Source organism: Bos mutus, chromosome 22 (assembly GCF_027580195.1).
Source record: "Bos mutus isolate GX-2022 chromosome 22, NWIPB_WYAK_1.1, whole genome shotgun sequence".
In the NCBI taxonomy this organism is placed as follows: Eukaryota; Metazoa; Chordata; class Mammalia; order Artiodactyla; family Bovidae; genus Bos; species Bos mutus.
Window position 1 is genome coordinate 68857704 of NC_091638.1, and position 24219 is coordinate 68881922.

At 59.9% G+C, this 24219-nt stretch overlaps 1 protein-coding gene across 5 annotated transcripts in view; it reads left to right on the top strand.

The window, feature by feature from the left end:
- The window catches only part of NRXN2 (neurexin 2), a 103068-nt gene that overhangs the window by 54785 nt on the left and 24064 nt on the right, over window positions 1-24219 (top strand). The window contains exons 12-18 of one of the 5 annotated variants that reach the window (XM_070359310.1): window positions 1172-1198; window positions 2845-2964; window positions 3300-3681; window positions 4302-4492; window positions 6371-6544; window positions 6861-6980; window positions 19617-19798. In XM_070359310.1, the coding sequence (XP_070215411.1) occupies window positions 1172-1198; window positions 2845-2964; window positions 3300-3681; window positions 4302-4492; window positions 6371-6544; window positions 6861-6980; window positions 19617-19798 (1196 nt within the window). Of the gene's footprint in view, window positions 1-1171; window positions 1199-2844; window positions 2965-3299; window positions 3682-4301; window positions 4493-6370; window positions 6545-6860; window positions 6981-11491; window positions 12365-19616; window positions 19799-24219 lie in introns of those variants that run through there. The other 4 variants (XM_070359309.1, XM_070359307.1, XM_070359308.1 and 1 more) reach the window with 4 other exon arrangements.

The following is a 24219-nucleotide window of genomic DNA, read 5'->3' on the forward strand; positions in this document are numbered from 1 at the left end:
AAAGTGCCCCTCCCTGAGAGGTAGAGCTGGCCCATTGGACACTTGGTTCTTGTTTCCAGGTCAGGGTTGTTTGTTCAAGCCCCTCAGCTCACAGGGAGGGAAGCTGGGGCTGGGAGAGAAGAGAATTGTCCACAGTCACTTGACGGGATTAGGACCCAGCATTTCTGCCGCCTCCTGCCCTCTACTGTCTGGGTCTGATGGAGCAGGACAGGCGTCCAAAGACCCCGTCACAGGACTCTAGTGCTCTGTGTTCTCGTGAGGCTGGTGGACTCATGTCTTGTGGGTAATGTGTCCCACCAGGGGCGTGGCCAGAGGCCCCAGGGCTCCAGCTGCAGGTCCGTGTAGACAAGTGTGCTTTCTGAGTACCCAGGGCTCTCTGAGCCTGGACTTGGAGGACAACAGTGCTGGGGCTTGGGAGGGGCAGGAGGCTTCGCCGAGGGCGCCTGCTTGTCCCTGAAGACCTCTGAAGTCACATGGGGCCTCAGTGTCCTCATGTGTGAACCTCTGGCCCTTGCCTAGGAAAAGGGAATAATGCTAGTTCCTGTTCAGGGTGAAGAGCACCCTGGTTCCCAGGGACAGCCTGGTACCCTCCAGAGTAGGAAGGGTAGCAAGAAGGTTCCTGTAGGGGTGGTGCTAGCCCCCTGGGGCTTTGGGAGGTGTATGGCCGCGGGAAGGGGGCCCTGGGGCAGACCCCTCCATTTAGCTCAGAGCCCAGGGGACACGGGGATGATGTGTGACAGCCTGGGCTCTGAGCGGGGAGTTGTCCCAGAGCTGGGGGAGCAGGGGCTCTGGCCCTCCTCGCCTGTCTCCCTCTCAGAGATGGGGAGATGTGGGGTTGGTCAAGCCCTCAGCCCCCCAGTGATCCCCTGTACGACTGGGATTCCCAAGGTGCCCATCTCCCTCAGATGTGAGAGGCCCGGGCTTCTCCAAGAAGGGAGATGTCAGCCTTCTTCCCATCACCGGTTGCCCTGCCTCCCAGTTTGGGGGAAAGAGGGGGAGGGGGCCGACTGAAGAAGGGGAGAAGGCACCTGAGCACGCGTGGTCCCCGGAAAGTGGCCCTGGGGGGAACCCCTGCCTGCAGATACCCCTCCCTGTGAAGGATGTAAAAAAAAAAAACTTGTTCTGCCTTTTTGTCTCCCCTCCCCCTCTGCCCGCCCCATGGCCCCCCCAGACTGCCTGCGCGTCGGCTGCGCACCCAGTAAGTGGCTTCCCTCTTCTTCTGCAGAGCCCCTGGGGGCCTGGGATTCTGGACATTGGGGTTGGGGAGGGGTGCGGGGGCAGGGGAGGAGACGTAATCGCAGGCTTGTGCGGAGCTTGGGCAGTGGGTGTGTGTGGAGGGGTGTGCTTGTGGAGGGCAGAACGAACCAAATGAAGCTGAAGAGGGGGGAGTCGGTGGAGGTCTGGGGTCAGCATGCTCACTGAGACTAGGATAGGAAGGGCCAGAAACTTCAAGTCTCAAACGCTCTGGAGGGTAGGGGCTTGGGATGGCGCCTACAGCAGGAGGGCAGGAAGGAGACGAAGAGGGGCTGGGCTATCCCGCTGTATCTCGAGGTGGCCACAAGGGGGAGGTCGAGGCACGCGGGAGAGAAGATTAGGGCTGCCGGTGAGTGGGCGGTGAGCCCGGAAGTTCAGCCCTTCACGGCCCCTGTTTGGGGGTGAGATTCTGCCAAACGGGGGCGCTCTCGGAGGCTCTCAAAAGGGGTGAGAGCGGGTGGGGACATTTCTGAGCTCCCAGTGTGGCTGGATTCAACCCTTGTCTCTGAGTGTGTTTCTGCCTCGTGTGCCCTGAGGTCACTTAAGAGCCCAAGGACGCGGCAGCCACAGGCAGAAAGAGTGTACTTAGCTCGGCTCTGTGTGTAGTTGGACAGATGTGCGCATGCGTGGTGAGCCCTGCCCTGCTGGTGAGAGCACTGGGGTGAGGGGCCCAGGACGAATCTTGAGGGGTGCCGCAAATGGCCTGCAGCACCGTTCTAAAGCTAAACGTTTTTAGTCTTGGGAGCGGTTCATCCAGGTCTTGAATAAATGGCCGTAATTCCAAAAAAAGACATTCCGCTTTCTGGCCATGCTGGCCGTGCTGTGTACGTGATGTGTATGTCCGGGTGTGTGGAATTAACTAGGTGTGTGCAGAAAAGTCACACTGGGTCCCTCTAGATCAGGGATCCCCAACCTCTGTGCCACGGACCGGTGCCTCCTGTCAGATCCATGGTGGCACTAGATTAGAAATAAAGTGCCCAATTAATGTAATGCACTTGAATCATCCCCAACTCATCCTCCACCCGTCCTGGTCCAGGGAGAAATTGTCTTCCAAGAAGCTGGTCCCTGGTGCCCAAATGTTGAGGACCGCTGCTCTAGATGGGGGAGCTGTGTGTGTGTTTGTGTGTGGAGTGCTCATGGACAGCCGTGAGGCGGTAGGTGCACTTCACATTTGGGTGCGTGGTAGGGCTCTTGAAAGTTTGAGGCCTATGTGTATAGGCTGGGAATTCAGCTGCGGGCTACACACACTGACACGGAAGGTCCTGAGGAGAGGCGGGCTGAGTATGCTGGTCGTAGGTGTGAGTCTCCAGGTGCAGGGCCTTAGGGCACAACTCCGAAGGCACCGCACTATTCACTCCGTGTTCTTTTCCAATGCCACCCTGGGGAGTTGCACCGAGTGTGGCGATACCGAGTGCGTCTGTGTTTATGACTGGGTGTGTGTGAAGGCTCTGTGTGTGTGCACATGTGTGTGTGGTGTACCTGTGTGCGTGGGTGTGTGCAGAGGTGAGGCTGTGTGCCCGGGGTGGCACTTGAAGCAGCCACATGAGGGCAGGAGGATGTGCTGAGCTGACTCCCCCCTTGGTGCCGCAGGTAAAGGCCCTGAGACGCTCTTTGCGGGGCACAAGCTCAATGACAATGAGTGGCACACAGTGAGGGTGGTGCGACGGGGCAAGAGCCTGCAGCTGTCGGTGGACAACGTGACTGTGGAGGGTAGGTAGTCTGCAGCCCTGTTCTTGGTGACCCCTGCCTGGGTACCATTTCTCCCTTAGGGGTGGCATGTCATGGGCTCCTGGACCCCAGGGGCCATTTCAGCTCCCCAAAGGCAGCATTGCCCTGCAAGCCTGTTGGCCCAAAGAGTCCCACAGGTCCCCCAGACCCAGGAGCTGGGTGTGCTGCCAGCGCCTGTAGGGGCTTTGCTGATATCCTTCCCATGTGGCCCTTGAGTGGAGGGGAGGCTCCTGGGGACCCAAGACCCAGCCCCAGAAATGATCCTACAGTCTGGGCCCCAAAGCCATGTCCCCATCTCTGTCTCCTGTGCTGAGCAGGACAGATGGCAGGGGCCCACACGCGGCTGGAGTTCCACAACATTGAGACGGGCATCATGACGGAGCGGCGCTTCATCTCCGTGGTGCCCTCCAACTTCATCGGGCACCTGAGTGGGCTGGTGTTTAACGGCCAGCCCTACATGGACCAGTGCAAGGACGGGGACATCACCTACTGTGAGCTCAATGCTCGCTTTGGCCTGCGTGCCATCGTGGCCGATCCTGTCACCTTCAAGAGTCGCAGCAGCTACCTGGCGCTCGCCACACTCCAAGCTTATGCCTCCATGCACCTCTTCTTCCAGTTCAAGACCACAGCCCCCGACGGGCTCCTCCTGTTCAACTCAGGCAATGGCAACGACTTCATTGTCATCGAGCTGGTCAAGGGGTGAGGTGCTGGGCTCTGCACCACTGTCAAGGACGTGGTCGCCCCTGTCCCCGCCATGACCAAGAGGCAGCTCCCTCAGCCCCTGGCTAAGATGTCCAGTCCCCACAGACCACAGGTCCCCCCGCTACCAGCCAAGACGGAGAAGCGGCACCCTCTCTTCCACCCTGGTCACCCCCCAATTACTTCCTTGCCACGGGTTTCTCAGTCATATCTGTGCTCCATTCACTGTCCTGGCTCAGGCCATCCGGCCCTACTACAGACAGAAGGCAGGGCTGGGTTCCCGTGACCTCTCTGGCCTAAGAGGCCCCCACCCTAGAGCAGCTTTGTCCCTGCCCAGAGGACCCTACTGCCTCCACAAAGCTATCCCTCCATGAGCTTCTCTTCGGAGCCTGTCCCAGGATCCAGGTCCTCTGTGGCCTCTCTCCCCACATCCCCCACAATGGGACCTCACAACTGAGTCCCCGTGTTGTTGGTTTGGGTCCTTCCACTATGAGGTCTCCCTCTCTGCCCCTTCTTCCTGCAGCTTCCAGCCCAACCCCCACCCCGCAGCTGTAGCTCCTCCTTACCCCGCCTTCCCAGCCCCCACCTTGACCCAGTGTCTCCTCCCTACTGTGGGGCAGGTACATCCACTACGTGTTTGACCTGGGGAATGGCCCGTCCTTGATGAAGGGGAACTCAGACAAACCAGTCAATGACAACCAGTGGCACAACGTGGTGGTGTCCAGGGACCCGGGCAACGTGCACACGCTCAAGATTGACTCCCGCACTGTCACGCAGCACTCCAATGGCGCCCGAAACCTCGATCTCAAAGGTGGGGCCTGGGGCCTCTGGAGGAGGCCTGGCCCTAGCCCAGATACCCCCTTGGCCCCAGCAAGATCACCCCCGGCCTGGGATGCTCTTTCTCTTGCGTGATTCTGTCCTGCCCCTGCCCACAGTTTCCCTCGCTCTTTCCCATTTTCCAGTGTGCCTAGCCTGACATCTTCCTGTCAAAGTTCTGCTCAGCTCTCCTTCGAGGCTGCCCTCTCAACACTGAAAGCCTGCCTGCAGGATGTGTCTCACAGGGAGTTTGGTGGCCTCACCCTAGAGCTAGGAGAAGGCAGCCAGGCCTTCTGAAGACCTCTTGGCCCTCCAGGGTTGAGAAGTGTGCCATGCTGGGGGCCGGAGAGAGAGCAGTGTCCCTGCTGGGCTGGGAGGGGGCTGTGATGAGGGGAGGAAGGAGGAACAGTCTCCAGGTCCCCACGTGCTGCCCTGGTCGTATTCCTTGGGCACTGGCGGGACTAGTCTGGGCACTGGTTTGGACCCAGGCCTCCCTGGTGGGGTCAGCATCATACGAAGTTCCCCCATTTCCCGGGGCTTCTTTAGCAGTTAGTGGGGCCATCACTGCCTGCCCCTAGAACAGTGGTGCATCAGAGAGGAGAGAAGAGGGGGATGAGCGTAGAGATCCAGGGACTTGAAACAACAGGAATGAGGACGAGGCCTGTGGCTTCTCCAGAGCCCACTGGGGCAATGTGAGCCACTCTCACACGCCCAGAGCAGCCCCCAGTCCCTTAGGGATCCCTGGTGTCACTGTGACTCAGACTGTCCCAGCGTGGGGAGGGTTCCTAGAGACTCTGGAATTCACCCTCCTCTTGAGGCAGCAATGGAAGCTCCAAGAAGCTATGTGATTTGCCTGAGGTCACAGAGTGAGTGGGCCATGGAGTTGGAACCAGAAGCTTGGTCAGATCGTGCGCCGGTGCTCAGACGTTCAGTTGGGTACAACTCTTGGCAACCCTTTGGACTGTAGCCCTCCAGGCTCCTCTGTCCATGGGGTTTTTCAGACAAGAATACTGGAGTGGGTTGCCATTTCCTCCTCCAGGGGATCTTCCCCATCCAGGGATCGAACCTGCATCTTGTGGGTCTCCTGTGTGGCAGGCAGGTTCTTTACTTCTGAGCCATGGAGGAAGCCCCTAGAACGGATGGCATAGTGCTGCCAGTTCTCCCTGCTGCCAGAAGGGGGCGATGTGTCTCAAGTAATTTGCAGTGGCAGCAAACCCAGGGGTGGTCTGGGCTGGTCTTGGTTTGCACTGAGTTCCCAGCAGGGGCAGCAGGGTTGACCCATCATGTTTTGCTGGAGCTCTGCCATGGGCCGGCCAGGACTTCCAGGGAGTTGAGGTCCTTGTGGCCAGGCAGTAATGTGGAGGACCAGTGTCCCTGAGGAGGACTTCTTGCCAGTGTCACCCAGAATCCCCAGTCTAAGCCCTAGCTGTTGGAAGGTGCCGGGCTTAGAACCCCCAGCAGAAAACCCAGAGTTGGGAGAGCCTGGCAGAGGCCTGGAGGAATTCTGGGGATGGGAGACTTTGGAAGGGAGGGAGCGAGGGTGGAAGGGACCAGGATGCACAGCTATGAAAGGCCCTGATTACGGGCCGGAACTGGCATCAGATGTGTGGGAGAGAGCACGGAGCAGGTTCCTCCAGCTGCTTCCCTCTCCCCTCCCCGGGCATCTGGGCGTCTCTGGGAGGGGAGCAGACAGATGGAGAAGTGGAGAAGGAAGAAGGAAGGGTGGAGGTGGGCATCTGCCCCTCAGAGAGGAAGCTGGAGTCCGGATGAGACCGTGTGGGGCTGCGGGACCCGACACTGGAGGCTGATGTCCTGGGAGGGACCTGGGGATCTGGGGACCGGGATCCGAGCTCTGACCCCACTCCCTTTACAGGGGAGCTGTACATTGGCGGTCTGAGCAAGAACATGTTCAACAACCTGCCCAAGCTGGTGGCCTCTCGGGATGGCTTTCAGGGCTGCCTGGCCTCGGTGGACCTCAATGGGCGCCTCCCTGACCTCATCGCCGACGCCCTGCACCGCATCGGGCAGGTGGAGAGGGGCTGTGATGGTGAGTGTGGGTGCAGGAGTTAGGTGTGACCCTGTGGGGCGCCGGCAGACTGGGGGGCCGAGTGGCCTCGATGGAGCCTGCTGCCACTGCGCTGGGACAGGGTGTGGGGAGAGTCAGGTCACTTGTCCTCCCTGCTGCCTCCCGCCAATACCAGCTGTCATTGAACTCCCCCACTCCCACCCCCATGAATTATTGGCCCTTCCTGCTCGGCAGAACTGAGGGAGGGCTTCTGGCCTGGTCCCAAAGCTTCCGTAACTCCTGGGGCGGGAGGGGGCTTGGCTGAGTGGGGGGTGTTCCCTCTTCCTGCCTCTTCCAGGCCCCAGCACCACCTGCACCGAAGAGTCTTGTGCCAACCAGGGCGTCTGCTTGCAGCAGTGGGACGGCTTTACCTGCGACTGCACCATGACCTCCTACGGAGGCCCCATCTGCAATGACCGTGAGTGCAGGACTGGGAGGGCTGGAGGTGTTGGGGGGAGGCCCCGGGAGGAGGGAGGGTCTCTCAGAGCCATGCTGCTTGCTTCCTTCCCGTCCCTTCTTGTCATGAGCGAGATGGAGGGGAGCTACTGGCTGCTGTTGCCTCCTGGAATCCCTTCTCGGGCCTTTGCAGGACTCCTGACACCTGTGTGTCGGGGGTGATGGTTGCTAGACAGCCTCTCCTCTTCCTTCTGAGCTGGTGGGACACTGCTCCCCTCACCCCTCCCCAAAGATGTGTCAGCCTCTGTCACTGTCCTGACGCTGGCCATGGTCTCAAGTGTCGTACCTCTGTCCCACAGGACTGGTGGGGCGGTTGCTGACCTGTACCCCCTTGCCCCTGGTGTCTTTGAAGTGTGCAGTGGAAACCCATTATTTCCTGGCCAGAATAGGACTACACCCCCAGAAGACAGGCTCAGGAGACTCCCAGGAGGCCAGGTCTCCGGAGAGCTGGCTTCCCTGGAGGCCAGCCATGGTGTAGTCCCACCCAGCTGCAGGGTGTCCCTTGGATCCACAAGGACACTCCCTCGTGTCCTCACCTAGTTCTTCTCCTCCCTGGCTGGGCATCTGCTGCCAACTTGCATATTGTTTGAGGCCCCTTCCCAGAGAGGGCTTCAGCAGCAGTTTCCAGTCCCACATGGTCGGTGGCCGGCAGCTGGTTAGTACTTGGCTGAGAGAGGGCAGTGGGGCAGGCATGAGGGAGAGACAACCTCCTGCTTGAGGGGAGGCTGGGCAGCCTGTGGCCTCTTTAGGTGTCACCTGAATGGTCTTCCTTGGGGGTAGCTGGGCTGAGAGATCAGGGACACGACACACCAGCTGCCTGAAAAAAGACACACGCACTTCACTTCGCAAACATGGACCCTGAGGCCTGGAGGAGTTGGTGGATTTCCAGAGTGAATAGCAGATCTGGGCTGAGAACAGGGGTCAGTGCCTTTGCCTCCGTGCCACACTGTGGAGCCTTAGTCATCGGGCAGAGTCCTGAGTTTCTTAAGGGAAGCATAACCGACTGGTTTCTAGGATTGGGCTCTTGATTTTTCCTTCTTTGTAAGAATGCCCCCTCCATCTCCATGAGCGTTCCCTTCATCTCCATGAGTGTTCTAGTGTTCTGAGGCGGGCCCGTCCCTGGGTACCTCCACATCCTGTCCGGTCCTACCACTCTCTGTACCTGCCAAAGCCCGCAGACGCCGGCCAGCTCAGGGCCGCTCCAGTCCTGCCTATCGGGGAATAAGGACGGGCTGGGGCTGGGCCTCTTTCTCTCCAGCTCATTCCCGCTTTGCGCAGGCGATCTGGGGATGGTGGTAACTTTGCTGTTTAATAGTAACTATCCCTACTGACTGTTTCGTGTTTCACGGCTTACAAAGTCCTTTTAATTTGTCCTCAGAGAAGACCGTAAGATGGAGACCAGCTGTCTGATTTAGTTGCTAAGGACACTGAGGCCTCAGTAACAGGCACATCCATGCCCTTAATCACAGGGCGCTGGGGGCGGGGTGCGGCTGGAACCTGGGTGTTCTTAAGGTTTAGTCCCGGGGTGGTGGAGGTGGAGGCGGTGCCACAGATGGTGGGCATTTCTTGCCATGGCCGCAGGGGGTCAGGATGGAGAAGAGCGCTGCCCATCTTCACTACTGCACTCCCACGTGATGGAGCCTTTTGGGAGGGAGTGGAGAGATGGATGTGAGTTTAGGGAGTCAAGCCATCTTTCAGCAGGGGTGGGAAGAGAGAGTGGAACGACTTCCCTGGGTTCCAGGCAGGTGGGAGGCACGGAGAGTTGGGGCTGGGGAACAGGGGCCTCTTGGGAAGTGTGACTGTCCCCGAGCACTGGTCTGTGTGAATGGTGGCAGAGCCCGAGCAGAGCCTTGGAGGTAAAGACAAGGTGGGTGCAATCTGGGAGCCTCTGAACACTGGCCCTGGGGGTGCCTTTGAGATCTCAACCCCTTTTCTCTTGAAGTTGTGCCTCCTCCTGATTCTCCAGGCTTGGCTGTTTGATGCTCGTGCTGTCTCTATGACGGGTCTTCTGGGGGCTCCACTGATACACAAGGTCAAGTAGGAACCTGGCCCAGATGCCTGTCTACTTCACCCCAAGTGTGATAGCCCTGGAGGCACCCTGGGTATCGAGGGCCCTTGTGCCTGAAGAGATGGAGGGGGTGGGGATGGCCCAGGCATCCTCAGAGGGTTGGGCCTGGGGTGTGGAGCTGTCTGGTGATGAAAAGACTGGGATGAGGAGGAGTCGACCTTCAGGACAGTCTTTCCCTACGTGTGGCCTCAGTTTCTCCATCTGGGACATGGGGATTCCTCCTGGGGGTGAAGGCACCATTGTGAGGCTCAGGAGTCTGCCCTGGGAAGGTAGGAGATCAGAGGGAGAGAAGTCATTGTCAGGATGAGAGAAAGGAAAACGGAGAGAAAATAAAAAAGAGAATATGAAATGAGAGAGGAAGGAAGCTGGACGGAGGCCTGCTTCCTGGCAGGGCCTGAAGCCCCAGGGCTGAGGTCTGGACAGCGCTTCCCTGGGCAGCTCCAGCTCCACCTCCCGGAGCCTGTCCGCGGGCTCTCCCAGGCAATGGGTTCTTCCCCATCTCTGCCCTTGTCTGTTTCTCATCTCCCTAGCCGCTCTGCTGGTCTCCGCAGCCTCTATTGATCTCCCGCACACCTCTGTCTCTCCCTTCTTTTTTACCCTCTCTATCCCCACCTCGCTCGCCAGTGTCACCCCCTCCGGCTCTCTCCACTTCCCACTCACTAGTATTGATTGGCCTCTAGGCGGTTTCCCTTCCTCTCCTCTCGCCACCGGCTCCTCCCTCCCTCCCTCCGGGACCATACATTTTCTGCCTGCTCAGAGCTCTGTCAGTCTCTATCCCAGAGCCAGGGCCAAGAGCCGGCACAGGAAGAGAGGGCAGGAAGCCGTGCTCCCTAGCTTGCAAACTCTCCTCCCTCATGGGGCCACACACCACCTGGACACTTCTTTCTGGGTGCCTCTGAGGACTCCTTTCTTCCCTCTGAAAGGCTGGGGACCAAATGGGGCATTGGCATCTAATAAGTTGGGGAAGGTGGCAGCTGGGGCAGAGGAGCTGTCTCGGGTCCTGAATGCATCCAGGAGCTGGGCGAAGCTCTTTCAGGGCTCCTGGTGACAGGTTTTGCTCCAAAACGGAATGCTGGATAATAAGCAGAAGCCAGCCCCTGCCCTGCCCCTCTCCCCTTTTGCCCTTTCTTCGCCTCTCCTTGTCTGTCTCCTTCCAGGTTCATCATTCCCTCCCTCCCTCTCTTCCTCATCTACATTCGGCCTCCCCACACCCCTACCGCCACCCCCAGCAAGACACCGTCCAAGCAGAACTCAGGTTGATGTCAGTGCAGAGGTGGCATCCAGATGAAGGGATGAAAGCCTCCTTGCTCTTACTTCCCAGAAGTGCCGCCAAGTCTGAGGGGCAGGTCTCAGTGGAGAGGCCCCCTAGAAGGAGAATGGCTTCCTCAGCAGGACATAAGTGGCTCAGAGGGTTTTGTCCCAAGTGGAACACTCAGTGGATAGTTATCCTGGAATCGCCCCCTCCCCACCCAAGACGGGGAGGTTGGCATATGGGGGGAGGGGCAGAGGAAGTGGACTGGAAGGATTGGAGGTGTCCAGGAGGGTTGCCGCGGGTGGGGGAAGCACCCGTCTGAGGAGGTGTGGAGGGACTGTGTGTGTGGTGTCTTAACTCTGAGCACCTCTGAGGCTCCGGGTGCATTGTTTGCATATGGGTGACCCTGTTCTTGGAGGGTGACCTGGAGGGGGGGGTGTCCGTGTGTATGCTGGCTGTTCATTCATTGCCTGTGACCAAACACGTATGTGTGTGAGCATGTGTACACACTCGGTTGGGTGTGAGTTCGTGTGCCGGGTGTCTGGGAGCACATGTATGCAATGTCTGTGTCTGAGCCTGTGTGCGTGCGCGCGCACTGGTGCCTGTATGGGCACGTGGGTGTCTCCATACCCGAGCCCGTCCACATCCTAGCGTGCACGTGTGTTCCGAGGGGTGCGTGCAGAGGTGGTGGTAGCCACATCTCTGCGCACTGGGCCCTCGAGCACTATTGGGGCTCGTCCGGGCCCGGGGTGGGGGGTGGTGGGAGGAGGTGGAAGAGAGCGGCCTCTCCGGCTAGCCTCAGTTCTGTTCAATTATTCAGCAGGGCCCCTTCTCCGGAGGGGGCGGAAGGGGTGCGCGCACCCGGGCGTGGGGGAGGGGTGGGGCGCGCGCAGAGGAGAGGCGAGCGCTGAGCCGGCTAGCCAGGTGCCGCGCGGCGGAGCTGCCCAGCGCCGCCCGCAGATCGGGAGCCGCTCGGGTCCCTCCGCCCTGCCCCCTCCTCCGCCCGCGCTCCCCCTCCCCTCCCCTCTCCACCCCTCCTCTCTCCCTCCCTCTCCGTTCCAGCCCTCTCAGCCTCTGCAGCAACACTCCGCTGCCTCCATCTCTCCGCTGGAATCTCGCAGGCTCGCGCCTTCCCTCCGCTCAGCCCCGCTCCCCTCCTCTCCTCTCCCCTCCTCTCCCCTCATTCCCCCCTCACCCGGATTTGCTTTCCTTCCCCCTTCTCCCGCCCCCCCCGCTCCACGGCCGCTCCCTCCTTCCCCGCCGGCCTCCGTCGGGCGGCAGCGGCAGCGGCAGCGGCAGCCGCGGCGCGGCGGGCCCTAGTCTCCATCGGTCTCCTGCTTCTCTCCTCCAGTCCCCCCTCCCCGGCTCGGTTTTTCCGCAGGATTTCCCCGCTCTCCCCTCCCTGCTTGGCCCCCGCGCCTCCCCTATCTCTCCACCCGGCACCATGCCCCCTCCCCCGGGCGCTCCCCCGGGTTTCTGACGGCCCTCTGTGCCGCTCCAACCCCGCCGGGATGCGGGGACCCTTAGCTCCTCGCGATGGACCCAGGCGTCCTGGACCTTGGCGTTGCCGCTCCGCGGACCCCGGATTCCCCGGCGGTATCCACTTGATTTCATTGGCTCCGGACCGAGGCTTGGGCTCTGATTTTCCTTCATTTCAACCCCCTACCCCCCTCCCGGGGCTCGGAGCCGGAGGGGGGCTTCGCGGGGCTACTCGGTCCCGCGTCCCCGCCCCCGGCCATGGGGCTGTGAGGGTGCCGCCCCCGGGCCGAAATGCCCCCCGGGGGGAGCGGGCTGGGGGGGTGCCCGCGCCGCCCCCCCTCCCTGGCCGGGCCCCTGCCGCCGCCGCCGCCGCCACCTCTGCTGCCGCTACTGCTGCTGCTGCTGCTGCTGCTGTTGGGGGCGGCCGAGGGGGCCCGGGTCTCCTCCAGCCTCAGCACCACCCACCACGTCCACCACTTCCACAGCAAGCACGGCACCGTGCCCATCGCCATCAACCGCATGCCCTTCCTCACCCGCGGCGGGCACGGTAAGTGGCGCTGCCGATACCGGCCGGCCGGCCGGCCCCCGGGGCCTCCCTTGCGCGCGGCCCTGGCCCCCGCGGGCCGCACCCCAGCCGGTGCGCGCCGAGGCCCGGCCCCTCCGCTCTGCGGGCCCGCGCCCCCTCACCTCCCATGTTGGGCTCCACCAGCACCTCAGCCCCACCCTCTCCTCTCCAGCAGCATCCCCTCACCCCGTCCATTTATCCCTCATCTCTATTCACTTTCGTTGCTTGCCTCCCCTTCACCTCCGAATCCCTGTCTCCGGGGTGTTACCACCCTTCTGTGTAGGCCCCCTCACCCCCTCCCTATCTGGCCGTTCATCCGCTCTGCCCTGCTCTCCCTTCCCCGTTTCTCTTCGTCTTCACCACCTCCATCCCTGCCCCTTATCATTCCTCCATCTGGCTTCCCTCCTCCTCGGCCACTGTCACCCTCCTGGCCCAGCCTCTCCGTGCCCGTTATCTCCTTGTCGGTCCCCCACCAACCTCTCACCTCTGTCCCATCTATCACCCCTCCTCAGATGTGTCCCATCACCGCCTCTTTCACCTCCTTGTATCTGGCGATTTCACCTCTGTTCCTGCAGCCCCTGTCCTGTCTTTCCCCCATTCCTGTCCTTCCACCTCCTCCCAAGCAATCAGCTTGCTCCACTGTCCCATCCTTTCCCAGCCTCATCCCTTCACCTCTGGTTTTTCCTCTCCATATCTCTTCATTTCTGCCTAGCTGCACCTCTGACCCTCGCATCTCCCACTCCCCACTGTTTGAATTTCTGTCCCCCACCCCAGTCTGCCCATCGCCTCTCAGGTCAGTCCTCTCCCACTTTACACTGTCACCGCTTAGCTCGGTGTCTCCCCCCTGCTGTAACCTTCCTTGTCAGCGTTGACTTCGCCTTCCCTCTCAGACCCCATCACCTTTCGTTTCTAACCTCTAGCACTTCTAGTTTCTGCCTTTTTTTTTTTTTACCTCCCAGCCCAGTCCCTTCACCACTTCTTGCCTTAGACCCCTAAGATTCACCGCAAGCCCCTCCTCCCATCTCTGTACCTGCTGCCTTCTATCTCTGTCTTCCGTATTCTCTGTGCCCCCAACACTTCCCATTACTGCGTCCCCATGACTTCCAATCCCAGGCCTCCTGGGTCTCTCCCTCTTCACATTTTATTTCATCTCCATGTCAGGTCCCATATTTCCCATCTCAGTCTCTCTTTCACATTTCATCTCAAAGCTCCTGTTACCTGCTGTCCCAGAGATCCCATCACATCCCATTTTAGTCCACTTCCTTCTCTGTTCTCCACATTACCTCCCATCTCTGTACCTTGTCATCAGTTCCCACAGGGTACCACCATCACCTCCATTTCTATACCTCTCTCACCTCCCATATGGTACATCACCTCCCACCTCCATACCTCCATTGCTTCCCATCTGTATACTTCATCACCTTCCATCTTTGGTCCCCATCTCAGCCCTCATTGCTGTGCTCTCATTACCTCCTATACCTGTCCTCCCGTCACTTCCCTCTCTGTGCCTCCGTTGCCTTCCATCCTGGCACTCTGACATCTCCATGCTTCCATCCCTGTGCCTTCACCAGTTCGCACTCTGTACCTTGTTGTCTCTAATTTCTGTATCACTTCCATTTCTGCCCATCCATCCCCTCTCATTTTCTTGACTCCCTTTTTGTCCCTTCCTCATCTTTCATGCCCGTATCTTCACTTCCCATCTGTGCCCTCATGGTCCCCATTTCTGCACGCATCTCTGCCTCCTCATCACTGTTCTTCACCTGTCCTTTCTTGCTTCCCAGTCTTTGTTCCCCCATACCACTTTCAAGCTTTCTGTCTCTTTTCTCTCCCCCTTCCTTTTTTTTCTTAGATTATCTTTATCTTTTTCATGCCTCTGCTTTCTCTTCATCCAGTTCCCAGGAGCAGCCTCATCCAACATCCTTTCTCATTCCTTTCTTCTTCTTGCCCAGCAGAGTGTTCCTGGCTAACCTCTGTCCCAGCTGGGGTCATCTCCATGCCATGCTCTCCAGGCTCTTCTCCTGCACTCACCGCCCCCCATACCCCTGCTCCTGATTTTAACTCCCCTGTTCTCACCAGGAGCAATCTGGCCCTCCTTTCCTTTCTCCATCCTCTTTATTGTCCCCTCCAGGTCCATCGAGGCTCAGTCCCCAGAGAGACCCAGATAGGACATGGTCTTTCTGAGCAGTGAGGAGAGGCAGTAAAGGATGAGAGAAGAAAGGCCATCAGGGAAGATCTCTGTGGGGTGACAAGGAGAGGAGGTCAAAGAGGCAGGGGATGGAGGGGGGCTGGCCCAGGGGAGCTGGGCAGATTGGAACTGAAGTGCCAGAGGAAGGTTCAGTGAAGGAGCTGGTGTCAGGGTGCAAAGAGCTGGGGAGGGAAGGGAGAGACAATGGAGGAAAGAACTTGGGCGGTGTTGGAGGTGGGATCCTATGGAATGCTGGCATTGGGAGGCCTCAGAGGCAGCCATCCCCTTGTGTGGAGGAGAGAAACAGCCCAAAGAGGGCCACAGGCTGCCCAGGGCTCCCTGGAAGCAGAGGAACTGGAGGGCCCCTTGGAAGCAGAGGAGCTGGAAGGCACTGCAGGGCAGTGAGGGGACGGGATGGGAAGACTGAGTGGAGGAGGCCATGAAGGGTCAGGCAAGTGAGAGGAAGGAGGAGGGCCCAAGGACAGAGAGAAGAGGAGGAAGAGGCCAGCGGCCATGGCCGAACCCCACCTCTGCACACCTCCACTGTGGGGTGAGGTCCAGGGGCCGGCTTCTGCTGGGACCCAGGCTTGGCAAGAGGCAGAGCCAGCTTGGGAGACCCATCCAGGCCAGAGGACACCTTTCCTTGCTGGGCTTCCCCACGGTGAGGAGCTGCTGTTTCTGCACCTGCATCTCCACTTCCCTTCTCATGGGCTCTTGCCTTTCTCCTTGCTTCCTTCCCTCTTTCCCTTCACTCTTTGCTCCATTTCACTTCCCACCCCCAACCCCTCTTCTTACATAATACCCCTTACTGACCTGCCAGACATGCCTGCACCTGGAGTCAGTCTGGGCTGGGGAGGACCAGAACACCTGGGTCCTAAAAATGGCCCGGGGCGGGGGAGACACTTCTGATCCTTGACCCTGATTCTGCTTTCAGAGCCCTTAACGTGCCTCGCCACCCCTGACCTTCATTTCCTATACCCTCTGAGGCCAGGAAGAGAGGGGTCAATCCCAGTTCGTTTCTGAGTCAGGAGCCTCCAGGGGTTCTGTATTCATCACTCCAGCTTATAAAGGGATCTGGCATTTATTTTGATTCTTGTTATGGGTGTGTTCACTTGGATGTCTGACTGAATGTTTTATGGCAAGGAATGGGCTTAAGAATTGAGGAGATATTGTTCTGGGATCAAGAGAGAGCTGAGCCCAGGGCTCTGGATCTGGGGAGGAACCCCCCCTGGGGGGTAGTGAGGGTCTGTCTACAAAGAGCTAGTGTGTGGGGGCTGTGGGCACTCAGGCCTGCAACCTTTCTGGATTGTGGAGGATGTTTTATCCTCTCGTGATTCTAGATCTACCAGAAGGTTTCTGTCATGGCTTCTGATGCTGCAGAGGGTCTGCACATGTAGTTTTAACCACAGGGGTAGCACTGCATGGGTGGCTTTTCACATGGGATGATTATTTTGTTTGGGTCTGGATTAGCTAACCATTATTAATGGTTGGTTGGGTTTTTTTCCCCTCTAGAATGCAGGTTTGTGGGAATTGTACAGAAGATTCTTGGTCATTTAGTGTTTTACTGGACCAGTGAATGTCTGGGTCCAGGAGGCATAGAGAGGACCATGCTGGGTGTGGGCAGATGGTTCCAGGCCTGGGCCTTTGGGTGGTGGCCACTTAGGCCTGTGCATTTTGTGTCTGGTCAGAGGCAGTCTTGCCTTGGGCTTCAGGGGTGTTCCCCACCCTGCCACCCCACAGTGTTATCTGTCATGTAGCTCAGTAGCATTTTCCTGGGGAGGTCAAGAACAGTGGGTCTGGACCACCCGAGGGCAACATAATGGGCCTTGGCCTACGCCCCCTTCTTCTCCGGAGCCCTTTCGGGAGCCCGTCAGAGGTTCTAGCTGTGGTTTGGTGTCCTGGGCTCCAGTGTGCCTTCCCCCGCGACCCGGGGTGTCGGGTGGCCGGGGCCTAGGACGGCTGGCGGGGCGAGAGGCGGGAGGCGCCTCAGGAGCGCAGCCGGGAGGGAAGGGGAGGGACCGGGCGGAGCCCCGCCCCCCACCCGCGTCCGCCCCAACCCCAGCCCGCTGCCCGGAGGGCGGGAGCCGGGGAGCCGGGGAGAGAAATGCCTCCCTGGGGTAATCACTGCCGCCCCAGCCCAATAAACCATTCATCCTTCACCTCTTCGGCCCAAGAAGTGTCTCTGCATCCGATCCCCCACCGTGTAATAAACGCCTTTAGGCTTTTACAGTCCCGCCCCGCGTAATAAACTGGCGGCAGTGGGAGAGTCGCGGGGTAGTGAATCCCGGGGGAGGCCCAGCCGAGCGGGGGCGCGGGCTGGGGACTGGGGTTAGCGGGGGGCGGCAGGCGGCCCGTGCGCCGTGGGCCTCGGGGGCGGGGAGGGGTGCGCCCGTCCGGTCCTCGCGGTGCCAGCCGCTGCCCTCGCCGCCTGCCAGTCTTTGTGCGTTTACCGCCATGTTTCCCGGCTGTCTCCTGTCGGGGTCTGCCTCCCCACACTGGGTCTTTGTGTGCAGCTGGCTGCGGTGTGGCCTGTGTGTGGGTGTGGGGTCTGTGGGTGTGTCACTGGGGACGCGTCGGCCACCGGGCCGGGGCTGCGGGCACCCGCCCGGCCTCTGATCCCTCCTGCCTCACTGCTCTATGGGCATGGAGGTGGGGGGCGGCTAGCTTCTCACCTCCTCTCCGGGCTCAGGGTGATGTGCTGTCTGGGTTCCTGGGATGGGAAAGTGAGGAGAAAGGGTCTCCTTTTCCCGAGACCTGGTGGGTTTGGGAGGCTCCAGGTAGATGGAGTTTCCTTTGTTGGTCGAGGGACCAAGAGACCCAGTAAGCCCCTTCTGCTTTTGACTGGGAGGCCCTGGAACCAGGGGTGACCAGGAGGCAGGGAGGGGGGTGTGTGCAGGAGGGTCAACATCTCAGCTCCCCTGGCCCTCTTCACCCCCCAAATTTGGACGTGCAGCTTGTGAGTGAGGAGAGGGGGAAGGGAGGACCCTGGGTATTTCGGTTACCATGGAAACAGCTGATTTTCCAGAGTGCTGCAGTGTTGGGAGTGGAGAGAAGGTTGCCGGCTGAGGCCTACCCTGCTCCTGGCCCTCAGGCCCTTCCCTGTCCTGTCCAGGCAGTGACTGCCGGAGGCCGGGGCTGTGGCTCATGCCCTGATCGGATTCTCCGCCCTGATCTTGGGGCCCCATCTTGAGATTTCAGATCTCACCAGGGAGGCCCTCAGAGGGGAAGGATACCTGAGTCGGGAGGGGCAGGGCCCAGCTTCTCTGTCTGCTGGGGGTGATTTCCCGCAACTGTGGTGTGGCAGACTTCAGTTAACTGACACCCTGGTGGTTTCTTCCCCCAGCCTTGCCCCCTGGGAGGGAGTCATCTTCCCCTCTGGCCCTGCACAGATGACCATGCTCCCCTCTGCCCCCCTCCCCCCTCCCCACACCGCTGGCCTCACTGCCTCTCTGGGACCCAGAACACACACAGCCTTCCCTTGTCTCCTTGGCTTCTCCTGGGCCTGGAGAAGGTGCCTCCCTCCAAGGCACTCAGGGGTCCCCTCTCCTTTTGAAGGCCTAGGAGCTTCCTAGGATAGAGACCTCTGGTCCCATATTGCCCAAACCGGGCTCCTAGTCCCTGAGGTGAGAGACCCCAAGATGTGTGAGAGGGGTGGCCTTAGTGTTACTCACTGGGCTGCCATTTTGGCAGAGCAGGTTGCTCTGGAAATACCCCAGACCCTCCTTGACCTGGGACTTTCTAGCCCATCCAGAGCTCTCCCACCCCACAGCCACACTTTTCTCCCAGTGTACTCCAGGCTTTTCCCCTCAGGCCCATCTGTCTCTCTTTTCTCTCTGGATAAGTCTTCCCATGAACCCCTCTCCCCCAAGAAGTGCTTTGAGAGGAGTCGTTAGTGGCTAATTATTTAATTAAGCATTTTATGAATCTCATTTGCTCCATTTATGTTCTAAAGAATGCAAGATTGTTGTCTTCCCTTCTCTGAAGGCCCCAGAGCACTGGTCCTCTAGGCCTCCCAGACAGAGCTCCTTTGCCAGCAGCTGGGTGACCGGTCCCCCACCCCCACCGTGGCCATCAGTCTGCCCCCACCCCTCCACCCCCAGGGAGCCCAGGCAGCCGCAGGAGGGAACGTGGGGACTAATGGGGTTTATTTTGGGGCTGAGATCGTTAGGGACCTCACACCCCGCCCCCGGCAGCCGGATGGCAAAGAGGAGACAGAGGGGGAGAGAGGGTGGGGTGGGGGAGGGGTGGGAGAGGGTTCCCTTCACCATCTCTGGCTCCCACCCTCCTGCTTTCTCTCACCTACACCCTTCTCTGTCCCTCTCTGTCCATCTGTCTCTCTGCCTCCTTCCTCCTCTGGCTGTCAATCTCTCCCTGCTCCCACCCCCTTGTCTGTCTCTTCTTTTCTGGGCAGGGCTCCAGGACCCCTTGTTTTGGCACCCAGGCAGCCCCCTAGTTGGGAGTGGAAGCAGGGAGTCCAGGCAAACTGGGACCAGGCTTTGCAGGGGCTTGGGAGGGGGTGGGGGGCAGGTGCTGGAGGGGCGCCAGCCTGCGGGCTGTGAGTCAGAGCCGAACACAGCCCCTGCTTCTCCTCGCGCCATCGCCTGGGGTTCCTTTGCCTTGGTGCCTGCTCAGCACAGCCTGCAGAAGCACACACCTCACACCTGTCACCTGGGCCGGGCCTGGGAGCGGTTGAGCGGGGCCCTCTGGGTCCTGCCTGCCCCTGGTGATCATCTCTGTCCCCTCGCAGCATCTCCCCAGGCCCTCTCTGTCTGTGTCAGTCTCTCTATTACCTCTCTGTTTTGCTGTAATTAAAACTGGAATTCTTGATGAGGCAGCTACATCTGTCTGTGCGCATGCACAGGCTCCCAGCTGGGCACCCGCCCGCCAACTGTTCCCTAGGGCGGCAGGGCCTGGTGGCAGCTGTGGGTCTCACACCTGAAGCCCTGTACCCTAAACCGGTTGTCTCAGGGCGCTGGGCACAGCCCCAAGGACCTACTGACCGTGCCCTCCTGACGCCTTATCTCCCTCTCCCTTTCCTTCTCTCTGCAGCCGGAACCACGTACATCTTTGGGAAGGGGGGAGCGCTCATCACCTACACGTGGCCCCCCAATGACCGGCCGAGCACGAGGATGGACCGCCTGGCCGTGGGCTTCAGCACGCACCAGCGGAGCGCCGTGCTGGTGCGGGTCGACAGCGCCTCGGGCCTCGGGGACTACCTGCAGCTGCACATCGTAAGGAGAGGGGCCACCACCCCCGACCTCCCGGCCTTCCTACCCCAGGTCCACTCGGTCCCTTCTGCCATGGAACCAGCACCTTAAATCTTTCCCTTCTGTGGAGCCCCCAGAATCTCTGTTTCCTGACCCCTGGGGTTTCCTTCTGGCAGTTCTGCTCCTGGGACCCCCTCTCCCGCCAATTATGCACTGAGGCTGCCCAGCTCCGAGCTCTGAGCCCGTCTGTGTCTCTGACCTTCCTGAATGTAGTCAGGGCCCCCCTCCAGGTTTCCAGGCCATTCTCCCGCAGCCTTCGGGGACGCCTTCACCTCATGACTGCCCTGGGTTGCTGCCCACTCACTCCGACACCAACTCAGCCACCCACCGTGTCCCGTACTTTGTCCTGCTCCTCTGGCCTCCCTACCGGGGGACGGCCCACCCTTGCTTCTTCACCTTGCCTTTTGATCCTGTCTCGCCTCTGCTCTGCCCTTGAATATCGTTCCCTTAACCTTTGCCCTTGCAGCAGCCACCTTGCCCGGCCTCATGGCCATAGCTACAGCCTCTCTGGCCACAGCCCTGCACATTCCTCCCTGACCTCTTGGCCCAATCCCACGTCTCCGCCCTGACCTCCCAGCCCGGCTTTTCTGCTTTTCTCTGTGCAGCTCCCCTCCTTGCCCTCTGCTCCCTCCCACTGCCTCCCCCAGGCCGCCTCTCCTCACAGTTTACATCCTAACTCTAGTCTTGAAGCTGCCCGTTTCCTCTCCATCTCTGGTCCTGCCCCACACCCTTCCCTACAAGCTCTAGGTGGCTCTGCTCCACTTCTGCTCTAAACCTCTCCCCTGCCTCTCCCCTGTCTTAACCCCTGGGCCTCTGACCTGCCTCCATTTCCACCTGTGCAGCCCGTTACAGCCACCTCCCTTCCCTGCCCGCACCTCATGCACTGACCCTGGCCGGGACCCTGAGCTGGGAGGGCTGAACAGGCTGGCCAGGCTCTGTGTGCTGGAGGGATCTGCGTGGGGGACCTTGAGCTTCAGGGGAGCTAGAGGGCAAGGGGAGAGGCTTCTCTGGGCTCCGGCCCTTCCTTACAGGACAGCTTTCTAGGCTCCCCAGGCTGCATACCCTCCCCCGACACTGACTGGAAGGAGTGAAGGAATGAGGCCTGAGGGGAGATGGCCTGTGGGCAGAGTGGAGCCGAAGGAGAAGTGGCAGCTGATGGGCACCGGGCGGGGGAGGCCAGGCAGCGAAGCGAGCAGGAAAGGGGTGCAGAGGGAGGTGTGGCAGAGAAGGCTGGAAGCTCCGTGAGCAGGTGTCTCCGCCCGCGTGAGAGGCAGTGCGATGGTGCGATGACTGAGTGTGACAGCGTGGGGCTGTTGCGTGTCGATCATGCCAGGAGTGTTTGAGGGGTCTGTGGGGGACAGTCTCGTGGCCTCTGATTGGGCGTGGCGCTCTATATTTGTATCCTTGACCGTGTGGTGTTTGCTGCTGGTTCAGTCTCCTGACCCTGCGTGGCAGGTGTGACTGTGCTTCTGGGTCCTTCGCTGTGAGTGAGGGCAGTCGCTCTCTCATCACATAGTCGTGAGAGGCTGTGTGCCTTTCAGAGCAGATGTTTGGGTTTGAGTCTCCGCTCCACCACGTCCTTGCCCTGTCTTCATGGGTCCCCTCATTTCCCGTGCCTCTATAGTGTCCTCCTCTGCGTAGTGGCATGGGCAGAAGACAGGGAGCTGCTGGGGAGGTTCGAGATGATGCACATAAAGCTCTTAGGACATTGCCCAGCCCCTAGGAAGCACCGTGTCTGGTGATAGCCCCATCACCCGTGAGTGTCCCCCGGATGAGTTGATCTACAGGTGGTCTGTGTCTGCCTCATTGACGACTTCTGTCTCTGTGCCTGTGGGTTTAGGGGACAGGGTCCACCCAGTGCTGAGAAGGGGCAGGGGGACAGGGAGCGGGAGGAGTCTCCTTTTCCCCCTCTCAGCAGTTACCCCCCACCTTCGCAGGGTGCTGTGGTGAAGCACACACCAGGCTTCTGCTGGGTTACCGAGGAGGGTGGGGCGGGGTGGGCGGGGCTGGCTCTGGGATGGGGAGCCTGGAAAGGGTGGGGGGCCCTGGAGGAAGTGTGGGAGCCACATGAGGGGTGAGTGGGGCACTCGACGGGCTCGAGCCCCCTGGGGCGGCCCCCAAACCCCCTCCTTCCCTGGTGACACACCAGCTCCCACCGCAGCGTCATTAGCAGCTCTCAGAGAGTGGGGAGGCGGCAGCAAAATAAGAGAAAAGCAATTTGACGTTTCTAATAAAGCGTCGCTCCACTTTGCCAAATTAATTTTGACTCCCATAATTATTTGCTGTAGGAGCGGCCTCGTTCTTCCCGCCGCCGCCTAATGAGGTAATTGGGGAATTAGGAATTAATGACTTTAACAGAAGTGACAACTGACTTCACATCAGAAGCAGCACTGGGAGCTGCCTCTCCCCCCCGGAGTGCACGGCTCTGAGCTTGGCTGCCTCCTAGGAAACGGGGGTGTCCTGCCTTCCAGCCGCCCTGGACGGCCTCTGTCTGCCTGGCTCTCAGACCACTTCCGCTTTTGACTGCCGTCACCACCTGGCTGAGCCTCGTGGGGAGAAACCCTCAGAGGCACCCAAGGGGCTGGCGCTGTTGCATTACTCACAGTAGTACTGAGGTCCGTTCCCCTCATATGAGGAGCAGACCATCACCCCTTCTCCCTGGATGTCATCAGTCTGCAGGTGGTGGGTGGGTGCAGCTTGCTCGTGCTCTTTGTTAGGCAAGCCCAACCTCAATTTCCCTGCTTTGCTGCATCTTTGAAGAGCTGCTGCCTGAGTGTGTGGCTCTGTGTGTTTGTGTGGCTTTCCCAGGTTCTAGGAGGGGGAGAGATGGACCCACAGTGGGGAAGGGATAGGGCCTTCTCCACGTGGACCACAGGCGACACCCTGCTCCCCACCTCCCCCTGCACACCCCAGGCCTGCCTCGTCTGAGCCACCTCGCCCCTCTTTCAGTGCCGCCAAGCCTCTTGACCCTGTTGGTTGCAGGAGGTGGCCACTGAATGGCTCCTCATGCCCAGGCTGGACTGGAACAGTCTGTCAGGAAGACTCCAGGAGTGTAGCGTGTTCTGGGAGGATCTGGGTCCCCCTGACTGTGTCTGTCCCGTGCGGAGGAGGGTGTGGGAACTCGGGAGGCTGGACTCGGGGTACTGCTAGGAAGCGCAGGGGAGTGGAATAGGGGCTCAGGTTTAGGGCCCAGAGGGCCTTGTGCTGGCTTCTTTAGAGGTCTTTGGTCTTGAGGGAAGGTTGGTCTCAGTAGCCTCTCAGATCACCCCCAGCTCCAGCACTCTGGGTTGGCGTCTCCCCAGACCTGGGGGGCAAAGCAGGAGAGGGCACTGGCTTTGGAGTCAGGCCAACTGGAGTTCAAACCTAGGGTTCCTTTCTTATGAGCCATGGAATTGGGGGATATTGTTTACCCTCCCGGGATCTCAGTTTCCTCCTCAGTGGAACATGGATGCTGTACATTCCTGAGGGTTGCCGTGGGGGTGAAGAGAGCACGTGTGTACTGTACCCACAGAGGGCCTGGCACCATTGAGGGCTTCAGTGAGGCTCTGGCACCATGAACAGAACTCTTCCTGGACTGGCTCCTGGGCAGCCTGTGTGGGTTTCCCACGAGGCCCTCTCTGAGGCCTGGGGCTGGGTGGGTTGCTCAGACTGACTCTCTGCTCCCCTTCTCCAGGCTCAGTCCCTGTCTTTCCTCTTCCTGTCCATTTTTTCCACCTGCCTGCAGCATCCTCTACCCTTATATCCCCATCTCACTTTTCCTTAATGATCCCAACATGGTTTTTCTCCTGGATCTCTTTCTATACCCAACACCCTCCAAAACACGCAGTCCATACCCCCTATCTCTGCCCCCTTGACTGTAGAGGGGCTGCCCCCACACTCAGGCCTGACCCACATGGGCTGATGCCTGCTGATGCCCTGGAGACAAGCCCCCAGGGACTTGCCCAGTGCTGAGCATTCAGGGGAGGGGAGGCTGGAGCTTGGCGGTGTGTGTGTGTGAGGGGAGGCCAGACCCTCCTGAGGCACCAGGCTGGCTTCTGTGGACCCGCCTGTTGGTCGTGCCTTAGGGAATCTACCCTCGGTGTTCCCACTGGCCCTGGCTTGCTCTTGATCATCCCTGTCTGGGGCCTGCAGGCGCAGTGGCCCTTGCATGGAGTAGGTGCCCGGTAAACATTTGTGAACATTTTGACTGAAGCTAAAAGCAAGAAGCGAGTGTGGTCAGTTGAAGTGCTCCAGGTCCATGCTCTGCACCCCACAGTGGCTTCTCCAACCTCTCTGAACCTCAGTTGCTCCCTCACTCGCATATGGGGGAGGGGGCAAGCCGACCCCCTTGGGCAGGTGAAAGGGCCCAGTACAGGGCTGGGAGAGGTGTGTTGTAAAGCTGTTAA